Here is a 24174-nt window from a genome sequence, read left to right on the forward strand (position 1 = left end):
ACGTTTTTTATCCGGCCGTGTCAATACTGCCCCCTAGCCCTAACAGGTTAAAGGGGCGGTTCTATTTTGAGACAGGCTTGAATAAGTTAAGTAGCCAATAGGAAGAGGGCAGCATAATTTGTCTGATTCTCTGTTATAATGGTATGGGAATAATAATGAGTTGTATTTTGTAAAGTGGTTTCTTGCATCAAACAACACAACATTTTCAGTCACCTCCTTGTCTGAAGGACAAGTTGATAAACAGGTTAATGATAAGCCCTGCATGTTTTTTTCAAATGTCTCATGGAATGTAGGCCTACATTGAACACAACACATTGGCTGCTACTGTAGGTGGAATTATATAACAGCTATTTCCATGTTACGGGATGCATTTTCTCCGTTGTTTTTGATGGTACATTATGATCAAATAGCCACCGATAGCGTACTTGGCCACTGTTAGAACTGTAACTTAAAGCGTGTACAAACAGTGTTCACAGTAAACGTGCCAGAAGTTGCACCGAATTTTCACAATGTTCACATTTGCTTGTTTAGAAGACCTGAAATTTCAGCGACGGAATTTTTGTTGTTGTTGTGAACATTGGCTAGCCTCACCTTGGTTTTTTCAAAGATGACAATATTGGAGGGAAAAAAACGATCTAGTAAAACAACATTCACAGATCAGTCACGGTAGATTTTGCGTGACTGATGTGGACAAGTATTCCGTTGGCAACTAACTTCTGATATGATTTGCCCCTTTTTTAATGACTCGGTGATAGTGAATGAGATATGAGATCAAGCTCACAGACACAGTTCCCTGTTGTTATTCCGAGCATGGCATATCTCTGCTCTCTCTCTGTCAGGGAGGTTTACATTGTCTCCTCTCTTCTCCCGTAGCGCAGACAGGCCTTTTGGGGAGACATGTTTAGGTTCCCATGGTTACAGTGGATGTACTGAAAAGTGTTGTTTTTTTAACCCTCTGAAATGTGCATATTTTCCATAGCAACATTCTCCTTCTTAATTTGTAGTCCTGACACATTGTGCTTTATAGTCATTGGCATACACTGGAACTCCAGGTTCCTCTCTAAATGTGTGGCTGAGAGGAGCGGATGGGCTTTAAGAAGAGGTTTAGCAGCCAGCTGTGTGATCTAACTTGTCCTCTAAGGGAAGTAGAGAACAGACGACGCCCGAAAGGCCCTCCTCAAAGCCGCTTGTTATCGAGTCGCTCTGTTCCCAGAGACGGGCCTGTCTGCAGCCTTTTGTCTCAACCTACACTTACAGCCGGAGCAGGTGTTCCTGCCTCGCCTTCGTTAAAAACACTGTTACCCACGCCGTCTCACCTCACGTCCTTCTTTAACAAGCTGTTTGTTCCTGGTTCGCTGGGAGAGGAGCGAAGTGGGATTCACTAATCTCTGAATTCATTATCTGCCTATTACCATCCACAGCACCTTGGTCCCGACAGACACTCCTGTGTTCCCCTCTATCGTAAACACACGTTATGAAGTAGTGACTGACGATACTGTCTGTCTGTCTGTCTGTCTGTCCCTAGAATCCCACTCCCGGCTCTGTGCCGGCCTAGTGGCGATGCTCCATCGTGTAAAACAAGCAGAGTACAATGGAGCAGTTTCCTGTGCTGACACACGGCGTGATAAGACTTTGTTTCTGTAGGGACAATGTGTTCTCCACACACTGAACGTATATCAATACTAATGTGTTGCTCGGTGATACATCACCCGCGGGCCGTTTACTGTCCGTCTCAGGGGGGAAAAGCTGCTGATGTGTATTGATCTTGAAAAAAAAGGTAAATCAGCACATCTCAATGATTATGGGGCGGAGGGGGTAGAGGAGGAACGGGGCCCTGGTGTTTCATTGTAAAGGCTAGCACAGAATCGGTAAGTGCAGGATCAGAATCAATGGCATGTCCTTTTTTTTTATGTTGGGTTTTGACAAGCTGATCCTCCGTTGTGTGCACTCTTTATTGATCTTCTTCGCACACCAGCCCACCTCTGGCTGCAGACAGCAATCCCTGTTGTCCAGGTTATTCATTGCTGACCATGGATGTTGTTTGTAATAGGTGAATAGATCTGTAATACAGCATGTGTAATGTGTAGAGTTGTGCAATCCTCCTGATTCCGCAATCACCTCCGTACGTACACTATTGAAGCTCTGCTTAACTAAGCATCACCCTGGGAGTTATTTTTTATCTCACTGGGGTGCACGTTTGTCTCATTTGAATAGCTTTCATGGGATTTAATCGCTTTCCAATTGTGCTCCAAGATATAATGGCACATCAACTGTGTCTCAAGCACTCCCACTATGCTAACATTGAGCCAATCCCATCCACATAAGGATCCTCTGCTCAGCCGACATATATTCTTGTTCCCAGCCGTGTGTTTTTGCCAGGTACCACTTTCTTAGAATGCTGTTATGAGCCTGGCAAGCTAGGTTACCCACCATGGTGACACCAGCAGTCCCAGAGGACCACAGTGGAGCCAGTCTGCAGATGTTTAGCTCTATATGTTGTGTGCGTGTGTCTATTCTGTCTGTAAGGTGTGTGTGTGTGTGTGTGTGTCTATTCTGTCTGTAAGGTGTGTGTGTGTGTGTGTGTGTCTATTCTGTCTGTAAGGTGTGTGTGTGTGTGTGTGTGTCTATTCTGTCTGTAGGTGTGTGTGTGTGTGTGTGTGTGTGTGTGTCTATTCTGTCTGTAAGGTGTGTGTGTGTGTGTGTCTATTCTGTCTGTAAGGTGTGTGTGTGTGTGTGTCTATTCTGTCTGTAAGGTGTGTGTGTGTGTGTGTGTGTGTGTGTGTGTGTGTGTGTGTGTGTGTGTGTGTGTGTGTGTGTGTGTGTGTGTGTGTCTATTCTGTCTGTAAGGTGTGTGTGTGTGTGTGTGTGTGTGTTAGCCCCCTCCCCTGTGTGTGAGCCACTTCTCTAAACTAACAGTGCTGTGAGCGATTAGCCTGGCTCTGTCCTGGTTAATGAGGTCCTTGTTAAAGTTTAATGTCTCTGTTCCACCGTAGTCAGGGAGATTTAGCGCCAGTTCCTCAGGGAGAAGATGCACCACACTGATTTCTGCCCCCAGCGAGCAGAATAGTGATGCGATGCGTGGGTTGACTTATAACCCGCAGTCCCCGCGGTTATATCCGCTGGGCGGGTGTGTTTAGGATCATTAAATATTGTGTGGATGAAGGGTGGCGGGCCGGCGGGTTGAATCAAGACGAAACAAATCCATATATAATTATCGTGCGATGTATATCTATCTATAGGCTACACTGAGGTTTTTCTTTCATTATTTTAGGCGATCTGGCGTTAGCGCGTAAGCCTAAGCTTCAGGATCTAACTGTACGCGCGCCAAACAGCCTACACGGCAATCGCCAAACGCTTTTGGGAACGGGCAGAAAAAGTTAAATGTCGATCCACGGAGGCAAAAAGGACAATGTCCGAGTTTTAATTCAATAGAGAAAAGCTGTGAAAGGGATAGTTGAAAATGAAGAGAAGGGAGGGCCAGAAAAGTAAATGTTTGGGAAAGATTTGTTGAAGTGGTAAAAGAGGATAATGGCAGTGTTATGTGTGGTGATTGGGAGGTGTTCTACAAATTGACAGTCACAAGATGGGGACTTTGAATGGCACGACAAGGGAACTGTAGCCTGCTGATTGCTTAAATGGAAACTGTCTGGACACTGACTGTAGGTCTATAACCTCTCACAGCCGTAATATTAAGCATTTCTTGTAGTAAAATGATACACCAAATGTAGGCTAAATTACTATTCGGGAACAGGAGTGGAGAAATATGATTTCTTTCTTTCAGCATCTTGAGAGAATGTGAATGTGCAATTAGATGCCGTCTGTAGAGGTGCTGTCTTTATCAGCATCATAAAAGCTGATATTATTTCAACCACATAAAATATGAATCCAAGCCAAACTGAAATCTGATCAGAAACATGTTGGGTCATTTTCACAGCTTCTATTTCCTTACAACCGGTCAAACTGATGTCATTTTGACATTTTTTTTTTGCACAGAAAATCGTTTATTTTTAAAGTCTTTTGAGATGACAGAGAAATTTACCGACATCAACTAGATATACTCATTCATTCTATTGATTTATGGCATTATTCTATAATGACAGGAGAGAACCTGCATGTATGTCATTATAGACAGTTTGACTAAATAGCCTACCAAAATGTCGGAAATGATAAGCAGAAACGAAAAAAAAATCTAAGTCAGGCAAATAAAATCCTACGCCCCCTGTCAAATTGTATTTTCACCCAATCTGATTAGCCTACAGCGCATATTCGATATTAGCGAGTTAGGGTGGGGTACGGCCCTCGGATTTTCACTTTATCACATATAGTCGGTGTAGTTGCAGATGGGTTATTAGCAATTGCGGGTGGGTGCGGGCGAACAAACCGCTTACCCGCGCACCACAAGAGCAGAACACTGACGATGGCATCGTGGTCACAGGAGATACTCTGTCTGCCTGTCTGTCTCACTCTGCAATGCCCCCAATGGTGTTTGTGATGTGTCTGTGTGTGCATGCTTAAATTGCATCTCTACATGCGAGTGTGCAAGTGTGTCTTTTGAATGTCTGAATAGGGGCATTGATGCCATTGGAACTACAGTTCCCCCTCAACCCATCTCCCTCACTGTCGAGCTCTGCATATCACATGGCTGCTCTCAATACTGGGTCAAACAGTCTCCATGATGGATCATCTAACCAACCAACATTCTTTTGATTTCAGTTGTTATTGAAGTAGCTTTTGTGATTTTTCCGAAAAGCATTAGAAGCAATGACGAACAGCTGTCCGGCTGAACTAAAAAAAAAACGGATGTTTTCTTCTTGCTTGACTGGGAAGGATGGCCTCCGGAAGAGCCTCTCTTTCCAAGCTCGTTCTAATGGTAGTTCCAGTAGCTCCGAGATAGAGGCTGCGCTGTACACTATACATAATGATGTGTCACAGAAGCCATGCTACCTACTTGCCCTCAATAATGGTGTCTGCCAAAGCAATGAATAATGGAGAATAATGTTTCGTGTGTCTGCAAGCCACTACCATTCTCTCCTGCCACTTTAATGAATAATAGATCCCCTGTTTCTTCTCCTCCTTCTCTCTTTCTTTAGGGACTGCAACGAAGGGATGATGGGGACAACGAGCTGCAATAGAGGAGTGAGGGCAGTCTGAGGGCAACAGGATCTGAAAAGGAAGATTTGGCTGATATAGAGGAGGGAGAAGGTAACCCCAGGACTTAAGAGAGAAAGAGGAGGGGAGGGGCGGGGGTTAGGTGCAGGGCTGGACTGCAGGACAGAAGGACTGGATGCTAGCCTCAGTAGGCCCCAGCAGGTCCCAGCTCCCACAGAGATGGCCTCCAACTTCAACGACATCGTCAAGCAGGGATACGTCCGCATGCGTAGCAGGAAACTGGGGGTGAGTTGGAGGCCTGAACTCGGGGTCTTTTGGGAGTCTCTGTCCTTTGCGAGGGGTTGTGTGTGTGTGTGTGTGTGTGTGTGTGTGTGTGTGTGTGTGTGTGTGTGTGTGCTCGTGTGATTGTCTACTTGTGTATGCTTTTTCCATGTCTGCCCAAGGGAAAGATTAAGATCATTTCTTTAAACAAAACAAAAGATGATACAAAACAACTGTCTGTATCTCACGAAAGAGAAAATGAAAGAAGTTTTGGGGTTGATGTATTCATACATTTTCTCTTCACCTCTGCTTCAAGCCATGAATATGAACATGAGGTATGGTAATGAAGTATGCTAATGCTTATGAGTCAGAACTGAATGACGTACATCTGGTTGTTGGAATTAGTCTTTGGGGGATGAGTCAGATGAATTATATGTCAATGAACACAAATGAAATGTTTTAATTATACACTTATGAATATTAGTCAGTATGGCACAGACTGCCTGATTACATTTGACATTTTAGCCTCCAGTATTTCTACAGTCATCATAACGACATTCGAGAACAATTTATCTGCTTTAGTTGTATTGATTCTCCTTGAAGCCGTAGAGGATGTTCAGTGGTTTCAATAATGCCCCCCCCCCCATTTTTCTTTTGGGATAAAATTCTTCTTAAATGGCTCGTTTTGGTTTCCCTCATTTCGCGGTACTGTTTTGCCCGTGTCGGCGTGAAGCCAGACGATGTCAAGTCCAGGCGTTATCGGAAGGAGACTGACACGTTGTGTGTCTGTGAAATAATGAACTGGCTTCAACCTGTTCTGTGAGAAAATGCCTTCATCAGACGAGGAAGGTATACTGTCTGGTGAGGACACCGCCTGGTAAAAGAAGGGTTAGATTTGTACGGCAGGGCTGTTCTCTGTGTGGCTAGTAGTTTGTGCAGTGGTAGTTTAATCCCGTGGCTGTGTTGCTGTGCTCAGGGGTAAAGACACAGGCTTAGTGTCAGTGTGATGTGGCCGTCCTCTGTGATGCGCAGACTCAGTTACAGACACGGTAGCTCTAAGGAGAGATTAACCATGTCTGTATCTCTCTACCTACCCAGAGGAGACAGTGGATTTACAGCTGTGCACCCCCTCTAGGCTGGATTTGATACGCTACACACACGCACGCACGCACGCACGCACACACACACACACACACACACACACACACACACACACACACACACACACACACACACACACACACACACACACACACACACACACACACACAACACAGACACACTGGTTTCTCTCTCAGCTGGTTTTGGCCCAGTATCTCTTATTGTGGTGTGCATACATGTTGATCGTGACTTGGAGCCTTGTCGGTGTGTCCCAAAGAGACCATCAGGCTAACCCCTCTCTTCTGTCCCCTAACCATATCTACTGTTCTACCACCTCTTCCACCCACATAATCCCTTCTTCAGCATACCCCAGCCCTGCTAACCCTGTACAATGAACCGCGTCCGTCCCTCCAGCGCTTTCTATCTCTGTGTCGTGGCATGAAGTCTCATCTCTTCTGTGACTGTAATTATTACAGGAGGCAGGGTCTTGGGTTTCTGACCTCGGGAGAGCACCCCCACAGTAGTTAGGCTTGTCACTCTCTATGTCCTCCCTGCCTCGTTTTCTCTCTCTCTCTCCTTCGTGCCTCTGTGGCGGAGTCGCTAGGAAGTGTGCACTCAGCAGGATTGTGGTTACCATGGTAGCGTGGGGTTTGTGACACAGCTCCCCGGGGGAAGGCAAGCAGTGGATTACCTGAGTTTGGTTTTACACCCTCCTCTCTCTGTTCACTTTCTCTGTCTCTCTGTCTCTCTCGGATCTGTCTCTCGCTGTGTCTCTCTCTCTCTCTCTCTCTCTCTCTCTCTCTCTCTCTCTCTCTCTCTCTCTCTCTCTCTCTCTCTCTCTCTCTGGAATCTTGTCACTGCATGTTTTTTTTCACGCCTTATTTTCTCCTTCATTTCTGCCTTTATCTCTTTTCTTTATTTTTTACCATTCATCATCTCCCTCTATGTTCTTCTCCATCTTGCTGCATCTCCAAGCAGTGAGCACACAAAGTGGAATCAGAGGCCTTCACTCCCCCCCCCAGCTGTTCTGTATTATGACTGCGCGGAATAGCAACACAATGTCATAAACTCCCGCTTATGTGGCGCTAATGCTATTTACAGCCGTATTCCTGCTCATCCTCCAGTTCTGCTATGTAACGTGTGAGTCCGCATTAGCGGTGGAAACAAAGCCTGTGTTCTGTTAGCTGTTTTAACGCTAGCTTCAGTGGACAGCCGGCCAACAACTCCGACGCCTGATTAAGGACTTCTAAGGACTATGGTCCAGTTGGTGCTCTGGCTTTCATCTCTGAAACAATTCCCTGATATTGTAGTTGTAGTTTATATTTTATTAAGCCTTGTGGTTTAGGGGGGGTAGAACATTCCTCTCTGTGTTTTCTGAGTGTACCTCTGTGTGTCAGTGAGAGGAGAGCATGGTAAAAGGCTGTGATTGACAGCTGATGGTCCTATAGGAGGTAGAGCTGGACCTGGGTGTGATAGTCCAGCCCCCAGAAGCTGTCTAATAGCTGTTTGCTGCAGCCAGTCTGCTTTCTGACTTTTTTTACGTCTTCCCACTACACTACTATCATATGTGCATACCAAAAAGCATGTAAGCATACCACATGCCTACACAGATTCAAGCTATGAAAATATACAGTACCAGTCAAAAGTTTGGACATACCTACTCATTCAAGGGTTTTTCTTTATTTTTTCTATTTTCTACATTGTAAAATAATAGTGAAGACATCAAAACTACGAAATAACAGAAATGGCATCATGTAGTAACCAAATATTTTATATTTGAGATTCTTCAAAGTAGCCACCCTTTGCCTTGATGAGAGCTTTGCACACTCTTGCCATTCTCTCAACCAGCTTCACCTGGAATGCTTTTCCAACAGTCTTGAAGGAGTTCCCACGTATGCTGAGCACTTGTTGGCTGCTTTTCCTTCAATCTGAGGTCCGACTCATCCCAAACCATCTCAATTTGGTTGAGGTCGGGGGATTGTGGAGTCCAGGTCATCTGATGCAGCACTCCATCACTCTCCTTCTTGGTCATATAGCCCTTACACAGCCTGGAGGTGTGTTGGGTCATTGTCTTGTTGAAAAACAAACGATAGTCCCCCTAAGCCCAAACCAGATGGGATGGCTTATCACTGCAGAATGCTGTGGTAGCCATGCTGGTTAAGTGTGCCTTGAATTCTAAATAAATCACAGACAGTGTCACCAGCAAAGCACCCCACACCATCACACCTCCTCCTCCATGCTTTTGGGTGGGAAATACACATGCGGAGATCATCCGTTCACCCACACCGCGTCTCACAAAGACACGGCGGATGGAACCGAAAATCTCCAATTTGGACTCCAGACCAAAGGACAGATTTCCACCGATCTAATGTCCATTGCTCGTGTTTCTTGGCCCAAGCACGTCTCTTCTTCTTATTGGTGTCCTTTAGTAGTGGTTTCTTTGCAGCAATTCGACCATGAAGGCCTGCTTCACGCAGCTCCTCTGAACAGCTGATGTTGAGATGAGTCTGTTACTTGAACTCCGTGAAGCATTTATTTGGGCTGCAATTTCTGAGGCTGGTAACTCTAATGAACTTATCTTCTGCAGCAGAGGTAAGTCTGGGTCTTCCATTTATGTGGCGGTCCTCATGAGAGCCAGTTTCATCATAGTGCTTGATGGTTTTTGCGACTGCACTTGAAGAAACTTTCGAAGTTCTTGACATTTTCCAGATTGACTGACCTTCATGTCTTAAAGTAATGATGGACTGTTGTTTCTCTTTGCTTATTTGAGCTGTTCATGCCATAATATGGACTTGGTATTTTACCAAATAGGGCTATCTTCTGTATATCCCCTACCTTGTCACAACACAACTGATTGGCTCAAATGCATTAAGAAGGAAATAAATTCCACAAATTAACTTTTAAGAAGGCACACCTGTTAATTGAAATGCATTCCAGGTGACTACCTCATGAAGCGGGTTGAGAGAATACCAAGAGTGTGCAAAGCTGTCATCAAGGCAAAGGGTGGCTACTTTGAAGAATCTCAAATATAAAATCTATTTCGATTTGTTTAGCACCTTTTTGGTTACTACATGATTCCATATGTGTTATTTCATAGTTGTAGAAAATAGTAAAAAATAAGAAAAACCCTTGAAAGAGTAGTTTTGTCCAAACTTTTGACTGGTACTGAATACGCACACACACACACACACACACACACACACACACACACACACACACACACACACACACACACACACACACACACACACACACCCTAAAAAAGCAAACATGTGCACAAATTCACACATACGCTAGTCTAAACACTATGTATAAACACAAAATACTGTCCACTTCTCTTATCACATACGAGCACACTCTGTCTGCACAGACCAGAACAAGCACTCAAACACACTATCTTTTTTCCCTGTCAAATGTGTACCCAGACAGTCACCTTCCTCTCCTGCCAAAACCCTGCCAGTCTACTGCTACTCTGGCCTTGTAAGGCTGGACAGCTGGCCTCGCCATCTATGTCTCGCCTCTATAGCCTATCAGAGCTGTTCCGGACCGCTGCTCTTCTTTGCTCTGTCCTCCCCCTCCTCTCTCCTTCCCCCCTTATCCCCTCTTCCTCCTCCCCTCCAGCTCTCACTTTCTCTCTCTCTCCCCAGAAGACCCTTGACTCCTCCAGTCCTCTGGTTAGGCTAATTAACTCTCTCTCTTTATCCCTCATCTCCTCACTCTCCCTTTCTGCCTCGCCCTCCTGCTGCTTTTCAGTTATATCGTGGCAGTCCAATCAGACTAATAACAGGCTGTTTAGCATTCTGCTTCCGTTAGCTCTGGGCCCCTATCGGTAGCGCTGTACTAGCTGGCCTCTCCTCGCCTCCTCTAGCCTCGGTGGAGGAACAGCCCTAATTGCTTCGCAGCCATCCCACTTGACTGTGCCCTGTTTTTTTATTTTTTATGAGCAGGCCCGGGAGGAACATCATAAGACACTTTACTGGTGAATCAACCAATCAGACGAGCCACGGTTGATCAGGGAGGATGGAAAAGGTCTAAGGAGATGTGGTTTAGATAAGCATGATGTCGGCGAGGACGTGTTAAATGTTTAATCCCACCTGAAAGAGAGAGGGCTGATTTTGAACTGACTGACTGACTCCGACTCACTCAAGACTGGACAGAACCTTCTGGAATAACAGCTCAGTATCTTTGTCCTGATCTCTCCTTGTTTTTGACCTACCACCGTGTGTCTAGGAATGTCAGTACGGTCATGTGACTTTCCATTGTATAACCTGAGCCGACGGTATGATGCGTAGATTGCCTCCAGCTAGATATTACACTGACACAATACGGATTTGTGGTTTTGTTCCCTCACCACGTGTAACTGGCAGCGGTTGGGGAAAATTGCCAGCGAAACCTCAGAACGTTGTTTTCTCAAGTTCAGACAATTCTAATGGAGTTCGGTCAAACTACTGTTTTTACGGGAGGGAGAATGGAGCTGAAAATAATAACAAGCATCAACTTTGAGAATCAAGCAGACTCCCTTCACCTCACAATCCCCCTGCCTCTCTGAGCCCGTTACCACAGCTAGTGTGACAGATCTCTCTCTCTCTCTCTCTCTCTCTCTGTCTCTCTCTCTCTCTCTCTGTCTCTCTCTCTCTGTCTCTCTCTCTCTCTCTCTCTCTCTCTCATCTTTTCCTGTCTCTCTCCTTTTTCATCCCGCATTCTTATTTCTCTACCTGAGACAGCCCCCTGAGGAGCCAGTCATTGTGAGCTTCCAATGGGATCAGCTTAGAAAGATTGGATGCTGACTCATGTTTCCCCTTCAGATTTCTCGGTGAATTTAAGTGAATTGGTTTTGCATAAGATGGTGCCAATCATTCCCATTCATTTTCTATTCAGACCTGCACATTTCTCATATTCCGAACCACACAGCCTGTGTGTGTGTGTGTGTGTGTGTGTGTGTGTGTGTTTTGGTGCCTTTGTGTGTTGTGTTTGTTTTATTCTGTGTGTGTTTGTGTTGTCTAGTGTGTGTTTGTGTTGTCCTGTTTGTGTTGTCCTGTGTGTGTGTTTGTGTTGTCCTGTGTGTGTGTTGTATAATAAGCTGGATATAAGCGTGGTGTCAACCTGTTAGCGTTATTGGGCTCCCGAGTGGCACGGTGGTCTGAGGCACTGCATCTCAGTGCAAGAGGCGTCACTACAGTCCCTGGTTTGAATCCAGGCTGTATCACATCCAGACGTGATTGGGAGTCCCATAGGGCGGCGCACAATTGGCCCAGCGTCGTCTGGATTTGGCCGGGGTAGGCCGTCATTGTAAATAAGAATTTGTTCTTAACTGACTTGCCTAGTTGAATAAAGGTTACATTTATTTTTAATTTCAAATTAGTCGGTTAATCCTGGGACCAGGCTGGGGTGGGGCTCGTCCCAACTGGGCTGCTGTGACAGGCAGGATCTCCTGGGAGGTAGGGGGATTAATGTAGGCTAACTGCCTCTGGCCCCTTCTGGGGCAGTCGGGAGCCAGGGATGGGGAGGAGAACCAGGGCGGAGCCAATTAGACTGAGGAAGGCAATCTGAGTGCAGTAGCAGAAGGAATGTACAGGGAAGATACATTAGTGGGTCTGTGTGTAATGTATTTGCACACTACACTGTATGTGGATCGTTGTGTTCCCGTCAGTGTGTCTAAAGAAGAGCTCCGATGTCAATCTCTGAAAGGGTTCTTAAAGGGGTGTAATGGTTACGATGTTGATCATTGATAACCCTTATGAATGCCGAGCCCACTCCCGGTAAGTGTGTGACTTGACTTTTCGCATTCTTTTATCGGCACACTGCGGAGATCAATAGTTCCTTACCCATGCAAGGTTCTCTCTCACTCACTCACTCACTCACTCACTCACTCACTCACTCACTCACTCACTCACTCACTCACTCACTCACTCACTCACTCACTCACTCACTCACTCACTCACTCACTCACTCACTCACTCACTCACTCACTCACTCACTCACTCACTCACTCACGCCTCCCAGCCTGTTTACAGGGGATTAGCTCGACCTCAGGGGAGAGAGCCATGCAAACAAGGAATCCATGTCTACCTGCCTGGAATATCAATGGCAACCTACAAAATACTGCCCTTTCGCTGTTCAGAAATGGCATGGGAGCAGGGACATTTGGAATACAATGGGAGACCATCTCCACAAATCTCATTGTTACAGGCACCTTTGCTTTCAACAGATAAAGGCGGGGACAAAAGGTCTCTCTCTCGCTCTCTTTTTGCATGTCTTTCTGTCCGTGGTGGCCAGAGTAATTCTCCCTGTAGGGGTGCTGTCAGGACCTGTGCTTTTTGACTTGGCTGGGTCAGTCTGTTTTAAAATGCGTTAGGCCTGGGTCAACAGGGCAGGGAGCATCGCTCCTCTCTTCTGGGGGACAAATACCCTTGAAATTGGTGACAGCAGAGGTGAATAATGTGGCGGGCCTGTGACCTTGGGTTTGCTGTGTTCAGGTGGTGGAGGAGGAGTGTGTGTGTGTGTGTCTAGATGGGCTTCTCCTGCCGCTGAACACATAGTATGATCAGAGAGACACTGAAATAGATTTTTGATTGCGTCAATGTATCTTTGTTTGAAGAAAGGCAGGCTAATACATGACTATTCAGTTCAGTTCTGAACGATGTGACGTCCTCCACTTCCTCATATTTAATGAACCAATGAACCTCATACCAAGGTATCGGAGCAGAATTCACGGCTCCCACTCCTCTCTCTCTCTCTCTCTCTCTCTCTCTCTCTCGCTCTCTCCTCCTGTCTACCATATCCTCTGTTTCTCTCTCCCTTTCTTTTTTCATCTCTATGTTGCTGCTCCTCCACCCACTAGCTTAATTACCAGGCTTCACAGTCAGTTTGCCTGGCAAGGCCTGATGAGCACTGGAGCTGAGGGCGGAGAAGAAGGGGTGGGGGGGGTGGGGGGGGGGAGAACGGAGGGGGACACGATAGTAGACTGCAAGCTTGCCATCACGCACACAGCTCCAATGAAGAACTGAGCCCATTGGTTTGGGAAAAGCATTGTGGAGAATCAGGTGCTAGATGGCAGATACATAGAGGTACATCTCCACTGAACAGCTTAATATCGCTGAGACACAATGGACTGGTGAGCACCTGCTCTCACCTCGCCGTCAGCTATCCCACTGAAGGTAGCGTTTTCATCCTGCTGACGCCAGGATCAGACAAACAGCGATAGAGCTTCCTCTCTCCTCAAGGTGTAAACTCATTGCACCAATTAAAATAAAGAAAACGACACATCAGAGCAACGCTTTTTCCTTTCACCATGTCTCCATTTGAGCACGCTCACATTACGGCGTGCCTTTGTTGATGGCGCTCTTGTTTCATCTCTCGATGAATACAATTGCATATTTAATTGGTCTTGTTATCTCTGTCACAGTGACACCGGTGTTTGTCGGTGAACAGCAGTGAGACATTGTCACTCAGTTTGGGGTCTTTGTATTCATTACAACTGAGTCCGTGCACTAAGGGATTTCACTGGCTCTGTGGCCCCTTGCTAATAAACAGGGGTGTGATAATGGGTTAGGGAAAGAGGAATGTGGGGATTGGTTTAGGGATGGCTGGCCCTGTACTGTACAGGTCCTGAGGTTGCCCTGGCAACAGGAGGACAGTGGAACATCAATAAAATAAACGCCCTGCCTTTTATAACAGAGATAAGGGGGATAAATGCCGCTAAAGCAATAGCTCTCGTGTGTGTGTGTGTGTGTGTGTGTGTGTGTGTGTGTGTGTGTGTGTGTGTGTGTGTGTGTGTGTGTGTGTGTGTGTGTGTGTGTGTGTGTGTGTGTGTCCGCGTCCGCATCCACGTTACTGCAATGGATTTCTCATTATTCCGTCAGGAGAGCTTGTGTCTTTGTCTGCCTCTTAACTCAATATCACATGCATAATAGAATTGTCTTGTATGAACAATGTTAGAGTCCTGACATGGACCCGGTGCACTCCTTCTCATTTTCGACCTGTCTCTTTCTCTCTTATTCTCTCTTGTGTCTCTCTTTCACATTGCTAATCACTAAATGCTATTTGATTTTCTTAGAACGCTTCCTGGTTCATTGATCAGGTAAACCAGAGGCAACCATTTGTGTGCCTGCTCTTGATCATTATGCCTGAATGGGGTGGATATGTTGACATTGGCTTGCTTTTGGGTGGCTGGTTGCAGTATGTTAACTGACTGTTGTTTTTGTGTTGAGATTTACCGTCGCTGCTGGCTGGTGTTTAAGAAGTCGTCCAGTAAAGGACCACGCAGACTGGAGAAGTACACTGATGAGAAGTCAGCTTACATCAGAGTCTGTCCTAAGGTACCCCCCCCCGAGAGTGCTGCATGATTAGTCACGTTTCAATTGGCAAATGTCAGTTTGAAGTATGATGTCTGTGTGTGGCGCGTATGGTATTACTGTGTGTGTGTCATTTTGAAAGTCAGTCATTCAGTCACTCTGTTCAGTCACACACACACACACACACACACACACACACACACGAGGCTGAAGGAAATGAGAGTAACACAGATGTTGCTCACATCAAAGCCAGCCTCCCACTCCCAGACAGAATCCAGGCCTCTCTGAAGTGTCTGAGCATGGGGTGACCTCCTCCAAAACACCCCGGCCCCCACTACACCTGGCTACAACACTCCCTCTTTCTCTCCTCTCCTTTCTTTCTGAAAACTGAATCCAACCGGTGGCACATCATACAGTATTTAGACAGCTTTTTTTTTATCGTTTCATCCTCTGACCTCTTGACCTCTCATGTTGCCTAGGTGACAGAGATCAGCAATGTGAAGAATGTCACAAGGCTCCCAAGGGACACCAAGCGCCAGGCGGTAGCCATCGTCTTTACCGATGACACCTCGCGCACGTTCACCTGTGAATCAGGTGCTCCACACCACACCTACTGTATTGTAATAGATGTTTTCTCGCAGTGTACAATTCTCTCTAAAGTTTCCTGTTTTATGACATCTGTCTCTACATCCCATTGGTCTAAACTCAGAGCTAGAAGCAGAGGAGTGGTTCAAAACTCTGTCAATCGAATGCCTGGGGACCCGCCTCAATGACATCAGTTTAGGAGAGCCGGACTTGCTGGCAGCAGGTGTTCAGTGTGAACATACAGGTGAGTGTCTGACTCACTAGCACCATGACACAGTCCTGCTCGACTTTGCTTTATGGCTATGTTTACATTAATTATTACTTATTACTCACCCTCAAAACAACAGTTAGCTAGGTTTCCATCCAACTGGTGTCAGAATTTCATGCGAATATTCCAAAATATGCATAAAAACAATATGGCCATTTTCCCACCGGAGATGTTTACATCAAATGGACTTGTTGCGGATAAAAAGCAGTGTGTGATGACGTACTGCACATAAAATGACTGTGCCAGCTCCACGCACCAGATCTCCAGTGCGCCTCCCCAGCCCGCTACGTCATGTGCCTGCTCCCTGCACTCGCCCTGAAGAGCCAGATACCGTCAGGGAAGCAATAGGGAAGTTGGGAGAGAGCGAGAGATGAGAGAGATGTTGTGCATGTGTGTTCTGACCAGAGGATCCGGTTAGCAGTCTGGTGCAACCTGGGCCGGTTCCACGCTTCTGGCCTCCAGTGCGCCTCCCCAGTCCGGTACGTCCTGTGTCTCCTCCTCGCACTCGCCCTGAAGTGCATACCATATCCATACCATGCTGAGAACCCGTACTGCAACATTCAATGTCAGAAGAACAAAACCCAGATGACTTGGTGATGCACGACGTGTACAAGACAATACAGACTCAAACTTGAATTGATGTTCAACTCAGACTCACGACTCATGTGGCAAGGACTACAGACTATCACAGACTACAAAGGCAAATCCAAATGTGTGGTGTCCAACGAAGCCTCCCTCCCGACAAGCTTTACACATTCTATGCTTGCTTTGAGGCAGACAATACCGAGCTGTCCAGGAAGACTCTCGCTGCTCAAGACGGCAAGGTGATTTTGCTCTCCGAGGCTGACGTGAGGAAAACTCTCAAATGAGTGAATACTCACAAAAGGGGTCTTCAGAGTGTGTGCTGACCAGCTGGTGGGCATCTTGTCTGACATCTTCAACCTGTATTCCTGTAAACCACAGGCTGTAACGATTGGCAACAACACCTCCTCCACACAGACTCTTAACACAGGCGTCCCCCAGGGGTGTGTCCTCAGCCCTCTGCTGTGCTCCCTGTTCACCCACGACTTGACATGGCACCAACTCCATCATCAAGTTTGCTGATGACACCACGGTTGTAGGCCTGATAACCAACAAAGATGAGTCAGCCTATAGGTAGGAGGTAAATTAATTGTCATTGTGGTCCCAGGAAAACAACCTCTCCCTTTAAAGTCAGCAAAACAAAAAAGTTGATTGTTGACTTCAGAAAGCAGAAGATGGAACATGCCCTGATCCACATCAACAGGACTGCAGTAGAGAGTCAGCAGTTTTAAGTTCCTCTGCATCACCGAGAACTTGACATGTAGCAACAACCCTACCACCCTTGTCAAGAGGCTACAACAGCATCTCTACTTCCTAAAGTGGCTGAAGAAAATCATCAAGAGTGTCCTGACCGGTTGCATCACAGCCTGGTACATGAATTGCTCTGTTCATGACTGCTAGGCCCTCCAGCGGGTGGTGAAGACGGCCCGGTACATCCCTGGGACCGTGCTCCCACCAATCCAGGACAATTACTCAAAACAGTGCCTGAGGAAGGCCCGCATCATCATCAGGTAGCTTAGCGGTTAGACCTGAGCCGACAAGGTGAAAAATCTGTCGATGTGCCCTTGAGCAAGGCACTTAAGCCTCATTTTCTCCAGGGGCTCCGTACTGCTATGGCTGACCCTGTAAAACAACACATTTCACTGCACCTATCCGGTGGACGTGACAATAAAAAAAATGATATTTATATACAGTGCCTTCGGAAAGTATTCAGACCCTTGACTTTTTCCACATTTTCTTACGTTAGACTTATTCTAAAATGTATTAAATTGTTTTTTTCCATCATCAATCTACACACAATAACCCATAATGACAAAGCAAAAACAGGTTTGTAGAAATGTTTGCTAATTTAAAAAAAATTAAAAACAGAAATATATAATTTACATAAGTATTCAGACCCTTTACTCAGTACTTTGTTGAAGCACCTTTGGCATGTGACGCTACAAGCTTGGCACAACTGTATTTGGGGAGTTTCTCCCATTCTTCTCTGCAGATCCTCTCAAGCTCTGTCAGGTTGGATGGGGAGCGTTGCTGCACAGCTATTTTCATGTCTCTCCAGAGATGTTCGATCGGGTTCACGTCCAGGCTCTGGCTGGGCCACTCAAGGACATTCAGAGACTTGTCCTGAATTCACTCCTGCAATGTCTTGGCTGTGTGCTTAGGGTCATTGTCCTGTTGGAAGCACCTCTGGAGCACGTTTTCATCAAGGATCTCTCTGTACTTTGCTCCTTTCATCTTTGCCTTGATCCTGACTAGTCTCCCAGGTCCTGCCGCTGAAAAACACCCCCACAACATGATGCTGCCACCACAATGCTTCACCGTAGGGATGGTGCCAGGTTTCCTCCAGACATGACACTTGGCATTCAAGCCAAAGAGTTTAATCTTGAGACCAGAGAATCTTGTTTCTCGTAGTCTGAGAGTCTTTAGGTGCCTTTTAGCAAACTCCAAGCGGGCTGTCATATGCCTTTTACTGAGGAGTGGATTCTGTCTGGCCCTCTTCCATAAAGTCATGATTGGTGGAATGCTGCAGAGATGGGAGAACTTTCCAGAAGACCAACCATCTCCACAGAGGAACTCTAGATCTCGGTCAGAGTGACCATTGGGTTCTTGGCCACCTCCCTGACCAAGGCCCTTTTCCCCGATTGCTCAGTTTGGCCAGGCGGCCAGCTCCAAACTTGTTCCATTTAAGAATGATGGAGGCCACTGTTTTCTTGGGCACCTTCAGTGCTGCAGAATATTTTTGGTAACCTTTCCCAGATCTGTGCCTCAACACAATCATGTCTCGGAGCTCTACGGACAATTCCCTTGACCTCATGGCTTGGTTTTTGCTCTGACATGCACTGTCAACTGTGGGACCTTATATAGACAGGTGTGTGCTTTTCCAAATCATGTCCAATCAATTGAATTTACCACAGGTGGACTCCAATCAAGTTGTACAAACATCTGAAGGATGAGCAATGGAAACAGGATGCACCTGAGCAAAATGTCATTCCCACGGGGGGCCAGCACAGGAAGAAATGAAATGTATGCATTCACTACTGTAAGTCGCTCTGGATAAGAGCGTCTGCTAAATGACTAAAATGTAAATGTAAAATGTCATAGCAAAGGGTCTGAATAAGGTATTATAAATAAGGTATTTCCATGTATAATTTTTTATAAATTTGCAAACATTTCTAAAAACCTGTTTTCGCTTTGTCATTATGGGGTATTGTGTGTAGATTGCTGATTATAATTTTTTTTACAAATTCATTTTAGAATAAGGCTGTAAAGTTCCACCAAATGTGGAAGAAGTCAAGGGATCTGAATACTTTCCGAAGGCACTGTATACTGTGTATATCCACGAGCTGTTCTCTCCTTTACCGTTGGCGCGTGGGGTCTGATACCAACAGGCTCAGAGACAGTTTTAACTACAAGCCATCAAACTGCTGAACACTTAAACTGGACTGACCACATTCACTGATTTTCTGCACCTTAGCACACACTCACATTCTTGCTACACACACAATATAGCTGCTGCTACCAGTCTTCTATTATTATTGCTTTATGGATCAGCACTCCTACTCATTTTTTTACATTTTAGTCATTTAGCAGACACTCTTATCCAGAGCAACTTACAGTAGTGAATGCATACATTTCATACATTTTTTCCCCCGTACTGGTCCCCCGTGGGAATCGAACCCACATCCCTGGCGTTGCAAACAATATGCTCTACCAACTGAGCTACACGATCTGTGATGCTTTGTGGATACGGGTCCTGGCTTCTACAAGTCACTTTATAATGTGTGGTATGTCATGCTGAACTAAGACTAGTAATATCCCTTCCTGTCTCCCTGTCAGAGCGTTTCAATGTGTTCCTACTGCCCTGTCCTAACCTGGACATCTATGGGGAGTGTATGATGCAGATCACCCATGAGAATATCTACCTGTGGGACATCCACAACCCTCGCACCAAACTGGTCACCTGGCCTCTCTGCTCCCTGCGCCGCTACGGACGCGATGCCACGCGCTTCACGTTCGAGGCTGGACGGTAAGGGATACGTGAGGGAGACACTCACTGAGGGAGGGAGGGAGGGGTATGGGGAGAAGAATGCAAAAACTGCAGAAAAGCAGGACTGTGTAACCAGTTGTCTGTGCCTAGCCCATAGATCACTTGATGAAAATGACATACAGACCACACACACTCATGCACGTGCGCGCACACACACACACACACACAGACACACACACACACACACACACACACACACACACACACACACACACACACACACACACACACACACACACACACACACACACACACACAGACGGACAGGAGCCCTGTCCGGCAGAGCCTCATAAAGAGATTGATTGAATAGATTAGAGGAAAATCAATGGTGAGCGAGGCGTTCTTATCTCCTCCTGCGCTTTGATAAACTTGAAAAGAAAGGATTCGGGCCACTTGCAGGGTGCCCCCCCAAAGGACAAAGATAAGAGTGATGCACTGTCAATAGGGAGAACGTAGTCCCACACTGCCACCTAGTGGTGTTTAGGATGCACTATTATTGGCCGCTATTTGCATGAGAACAATGTGTGGTAAATACAGTGTGCCTGCAAAAGGACTGTTTGCAAAAACATATCTATATAAGATGAATTGTTGATATGATCTATTATGGCCTGTATACACATGCATGTTGTACTGAGCAGTGTGTGCTGGTGAGTTCCAGGATGTGTGACAGTGGAGAAGGCCTGTACACATTCCAGACGCGGGAGGGAGAACAGATCTACCAGAGAGTCCACTCCTCCACCCTGGCCATCGCTGAGCAGCACAAGAGAGTTCTGATGGAGATGGAGAAGAACAGCAGAGTAAGGCACAGTTACACACACACACACACACACACACACACACACACACACACACACACACACACACACACACACACACACACACACACACACACACACACACACACAGTATTCTCCCTGGTGGTTATGTAATACTACATAATACTGTGTTTTTAATACATTTTTTCTCTCTGTCAGTTGTCCAAAGGTTCTGAGGCGGGCTCCTACCCCTGTACCCCCACAGCCATCCTGCCCCGCAGTGCCTTCTGGCACCATATCACTGGCACTCAGGGGGGCATGGACCCAGCCCATGGTAAACCACAGCCTAGACTACAATCTCAACCACACAGCACTGGGGCTAGAGTGGGGACATTGGTCTGAATATGGAAAGTGTAAACGTTTGAACATGGGGTCTGGAGTTTAACGAATCATACAGAAGCTTATAGAGTAGGCTGCACCTGTAGACATGACTTTTTCTCGTCTGTCTCTTGTGTCCTGTCCTGTCCTGTAGGTGACATGTTTGGTGGTTCTCAGACTGGCGCTGATGCAGACCTGCTCTCCACCCGGCTGCCCTCAGAGCCACGCCACGCTACCATGCCCCTGGCACACAGCCGACACTCCCCCGCCCGCTACCCCACCTACCCCAGCCAGTGATCCCAGGGGTGCATTGCAGCCCCCTAGCCTCCTCCACTCTGTACCCTGCACTCCTCCTATTCTCCTTTCTCTGCAGTGCTTACCTCAACTCCATGCCCCCTCATCTACCCTCCAGCCAATCAGGTTGGGTTGTGGGGAGTGGGCTCTCCGATGGGGTCATAGGACCTCCCCTAAAGCTGGGAGCTCTGTGAAGCAGGACGTGACAGCGTCCTCTGGTCTTCTCTTCTCTTCCAACTCCCAGAATCCCTCACTGTGGGGGCAAAGTGCATTGTGCGAGCCAGCAGTGGCTTGTTGCCTCTTAGTGAGCTGACATTGTGGCATGGTGCATCTCTGCTCTGCTGTGGGTGTGGAGGAGGGGTGTGAGCTGTAAGGATGTGGTTTAGTGTCCTCGCTAACCCCTGTGAAATCTTATTTTCTGATGGGATTCAGTCAGCTCTCCAATTTACTCAATCCCCTTCGCGACAGACCTCTTCATGTACCTCATGCCAGCTCTTAGCAAAGTTCAATGTTAGGGGCTCAGGACGGCCCCATACAGCTCTTATTGGGGGGCAGAACAGTAGGACCCCTTCCTACCATCCCTGCTCTCCAGCATGATAAGGATTGTGGCGCTCGCTCCAACCCATAACCTCAATCTGACAGACACATATCTAAGACAACAGTTTCCTCCCAAGAACTGGCCTTGGCTTCCTTCTTCAACTCTGTGCGTGGGTGGAAGAGGGACTGTCCCTGGACTATCATCCAACCAAACACCTGGTCTAATTCCACAGAGAAACAAAGGACCACTTGTCTTTCATCTTTCTTTCTTTAAAAAAAATGTTTTTGTTAACTTGTAGCAGACTTAACCTGACTTTACCTTGTATACTGTTCTGTTTGATAAAGGAAATAGACATAGATTTTTCTGGGAGGATAGAGAGAGGCAGTGATGAGAGGGAGGGAGAGACATGTTTCTGAAGTCATGACTTCGTTTGTTGTTTTCTCTTGGTTTCCTGCCATTGGGTTGTGAAGACATCCAAGGCTGTTCATAATATGGTAATGGAACCGTGTGTGTGTGTGTGTGTGTGTGTGTGTGTGTGTGTGTGTGTGTGTGTGTGTGTGTGTGTGTGTGTGTGTGTGTGTGTGTGTGTGTGTGTGTGTGTGTGTGTGTGTGTGTGTGTGTGTGTGTGTGTGTGTGTGTACTGCATGAATGGGATACACAGTTATTGACATTTGGCCACTTTAAAACCTATGTTAAGAGAGAATTTAGACATGGTAAATAATAAGCTAGATTTAAAAATGTAGACGTCACAAAGATGTAGCCACTCCCTCAAACCTCATCATTATTGTGGAGGTCCTTGGTCTGAGGGAGACAGTTTGAGTTTCCTGTCAGGCACAAGAGTATAATGAGCTAGTGGAGTTGTGATAAACATTATTAATGTCCTGTGTTTTTAGTGTCACATACTTTCTTGTGTGTGTGGGGGGGGGTTACCGCCTGACCAAAATGGTTCTTGACGTGTTTGCACTTGAAGATGTTTTTTTTCTTGTTTTTAAATGTGTTTTTGATAAATCAGGAGCCATTGCTCTTAATTTGGGTCATGTGAGGGATAAGCACAGATCTAGGGCGGGTCCATAAGTTACCTGCCTCAGAGACCCTCACATGGAGTCCTTTTATTTTAGGGCTGTAGCCTAGATACTGCTAGTGGGTTATTTAGTAGATAACTGTTGCACAAAGAGAGAAAAACATGTTTTTATAGCTGGAAGTATAAAACCTGCCCTCTACACAGTTCTTACATAAGATTAGGTTTATAACTAATAATGCTAATTATTTAAACCCATCTCAACATTGGCAGATTTGATTGACTATGAACTAAGACTTTCCAACTGTGTATTAATTTGTGACACTTGGATATAACCCAACTAATGCACCCTGTAGTTAGAGATTGGACTAATATGAAATAAATAAATATATATATATATATATATATATAGTATTTCACCACTGTTAAAGTTATCGTATGTGAAGCTTATAAAATGAGGTAATTTTCTAATCTCCTTGACTAGGTGTAATGTTATTTATTTGATTTGGCCAGAGTGGGACAGTCTGATGTCTAAGGCTACTTATTAAATGCTGGAATCCAATAAAACACACATTTACAGCTTCTGTATTATTTATCTCATGTTAACATAAAGGGCTAAGCTTTTTGTTGAACATAATCTTTACCCTATGTATTTGTGTTTGTGTACATACATGAGTTGTTGTTGCTGCCCTCTTGGGCTCTTGAAAATACAGCTATTTATTTCACATGTGGTCTCTAGGTGTGTGTGTGTGTGTGTGAGTGTGAGAGAGAGAGAGTGTGATGTGTATGTCTGAATGTTCTGTGACAGGGATTGTCTGGGGACCGTTTCTTTGAAATGCATGAAAACACATTTTTATACTGTGTAACGATGGTAAGATTGAAATGTTGTGGACTTGTTTGTCCAGATATGTGGGTGGAGATTTTTTAGAGACGTTTACTTGGCACAGGGAAATAAAGAACAAAGATTCACCCGATCATGGGGTCATCTAAGTGATTTACTGATTGGATGAAAGAGAGATGTTACCATGGGGATGATGTATGGAGGGGAAGGTTTGATACAAGTCTTCTGGAATGGGAGGAGTCTTCATACTCCCTCCATGGGGTCCTGAACTATCACGTTTCATTCCCCTTAGTCCCGTTTACCTCCTCTCCTTAAAACTCTTTTGCCTTAGACTTCACGTATGTTTCCATCGCTGCTCTTTCTCTTGGTTCTCTTTTTTATTGTCGCCGTCTGGTGAAAACCTCATCTCCAAAAACAGAAACATTTCAGGAAATTGAAAAGATTAGAACATTTCCCCATGAACAAACATACAATTATGAAACTTCCGAAACTATTTTGAATAGGATTTATTGGTCCCAGAGTCATGAAAGGTTCAGAGTACATTGAGGGGAGTTAGTGCTTTAAATAAATGTCAAAATAAAACATTTGGCAAAACATTTTGTT

At 45.8% G+C, this 24174-nt stretch overlaps 1 protein-coding gene across 3 annotated transcripts in view; it reads left to right on the forward strand.

Moving 5' to 3' along the window:
- Positions 1–23704, forward strand: part of LOC106587148 (docking protein 4) — a 49824-nt gene extending 26120 nt beyond the window's left edge. For 2 of the 3 annotated variants that reach the window (XM_014175209.2, XM_014175210.2), the window contains exons 3-10: positions 5091–5394; positions 14682–14789; positions 15245–15359; positions 15475–15594; positions 19537–19726; positions 20406–20544; positions 20722–20836; positions 21035–23704. In XM_014175209.2, coding sequence (XP_014030684.1) covers positions 5329–5394; positions 14682–14789; positions 15245–15359; positions 15475–15594; positions 19537–19726; positions 20406–20544; positions 20722–20836; positions 21035–21177 — 996 coding nt within the window. In that variant the 5' untranslated portion in view covers positions 5091–5328 and the 3' untranslated portion in view covers positions 21178–23704. Of the gene's footprint in view, positions 1–5090; positions 5395–9671; positions 14790–15244; positions 15360–15474; positions 15595–19536; positions 19727–20405; positions 20545–20721; positions 20837–21034 lie in introns of those variants that run through there. The other variant, XM_014175208.2, reaches the window with a different exon arrangement.
- Positions 23705–24174: the final 470 nt, after the last annotated feature.

Source organism: Salmo salar, chromosome ssa26 (assembly GCF_905237065.1).
Source record: "Salmo salar chromosome ssa26, Ssal_v3.1, whole genome shotgun sequence".
NCBI classification, from domain to species: Eukaryota; Metazoa; Chordata; class Actinopteri; order Salmoniformes; family Salmonidae; genus Salmo; species Salmo salar.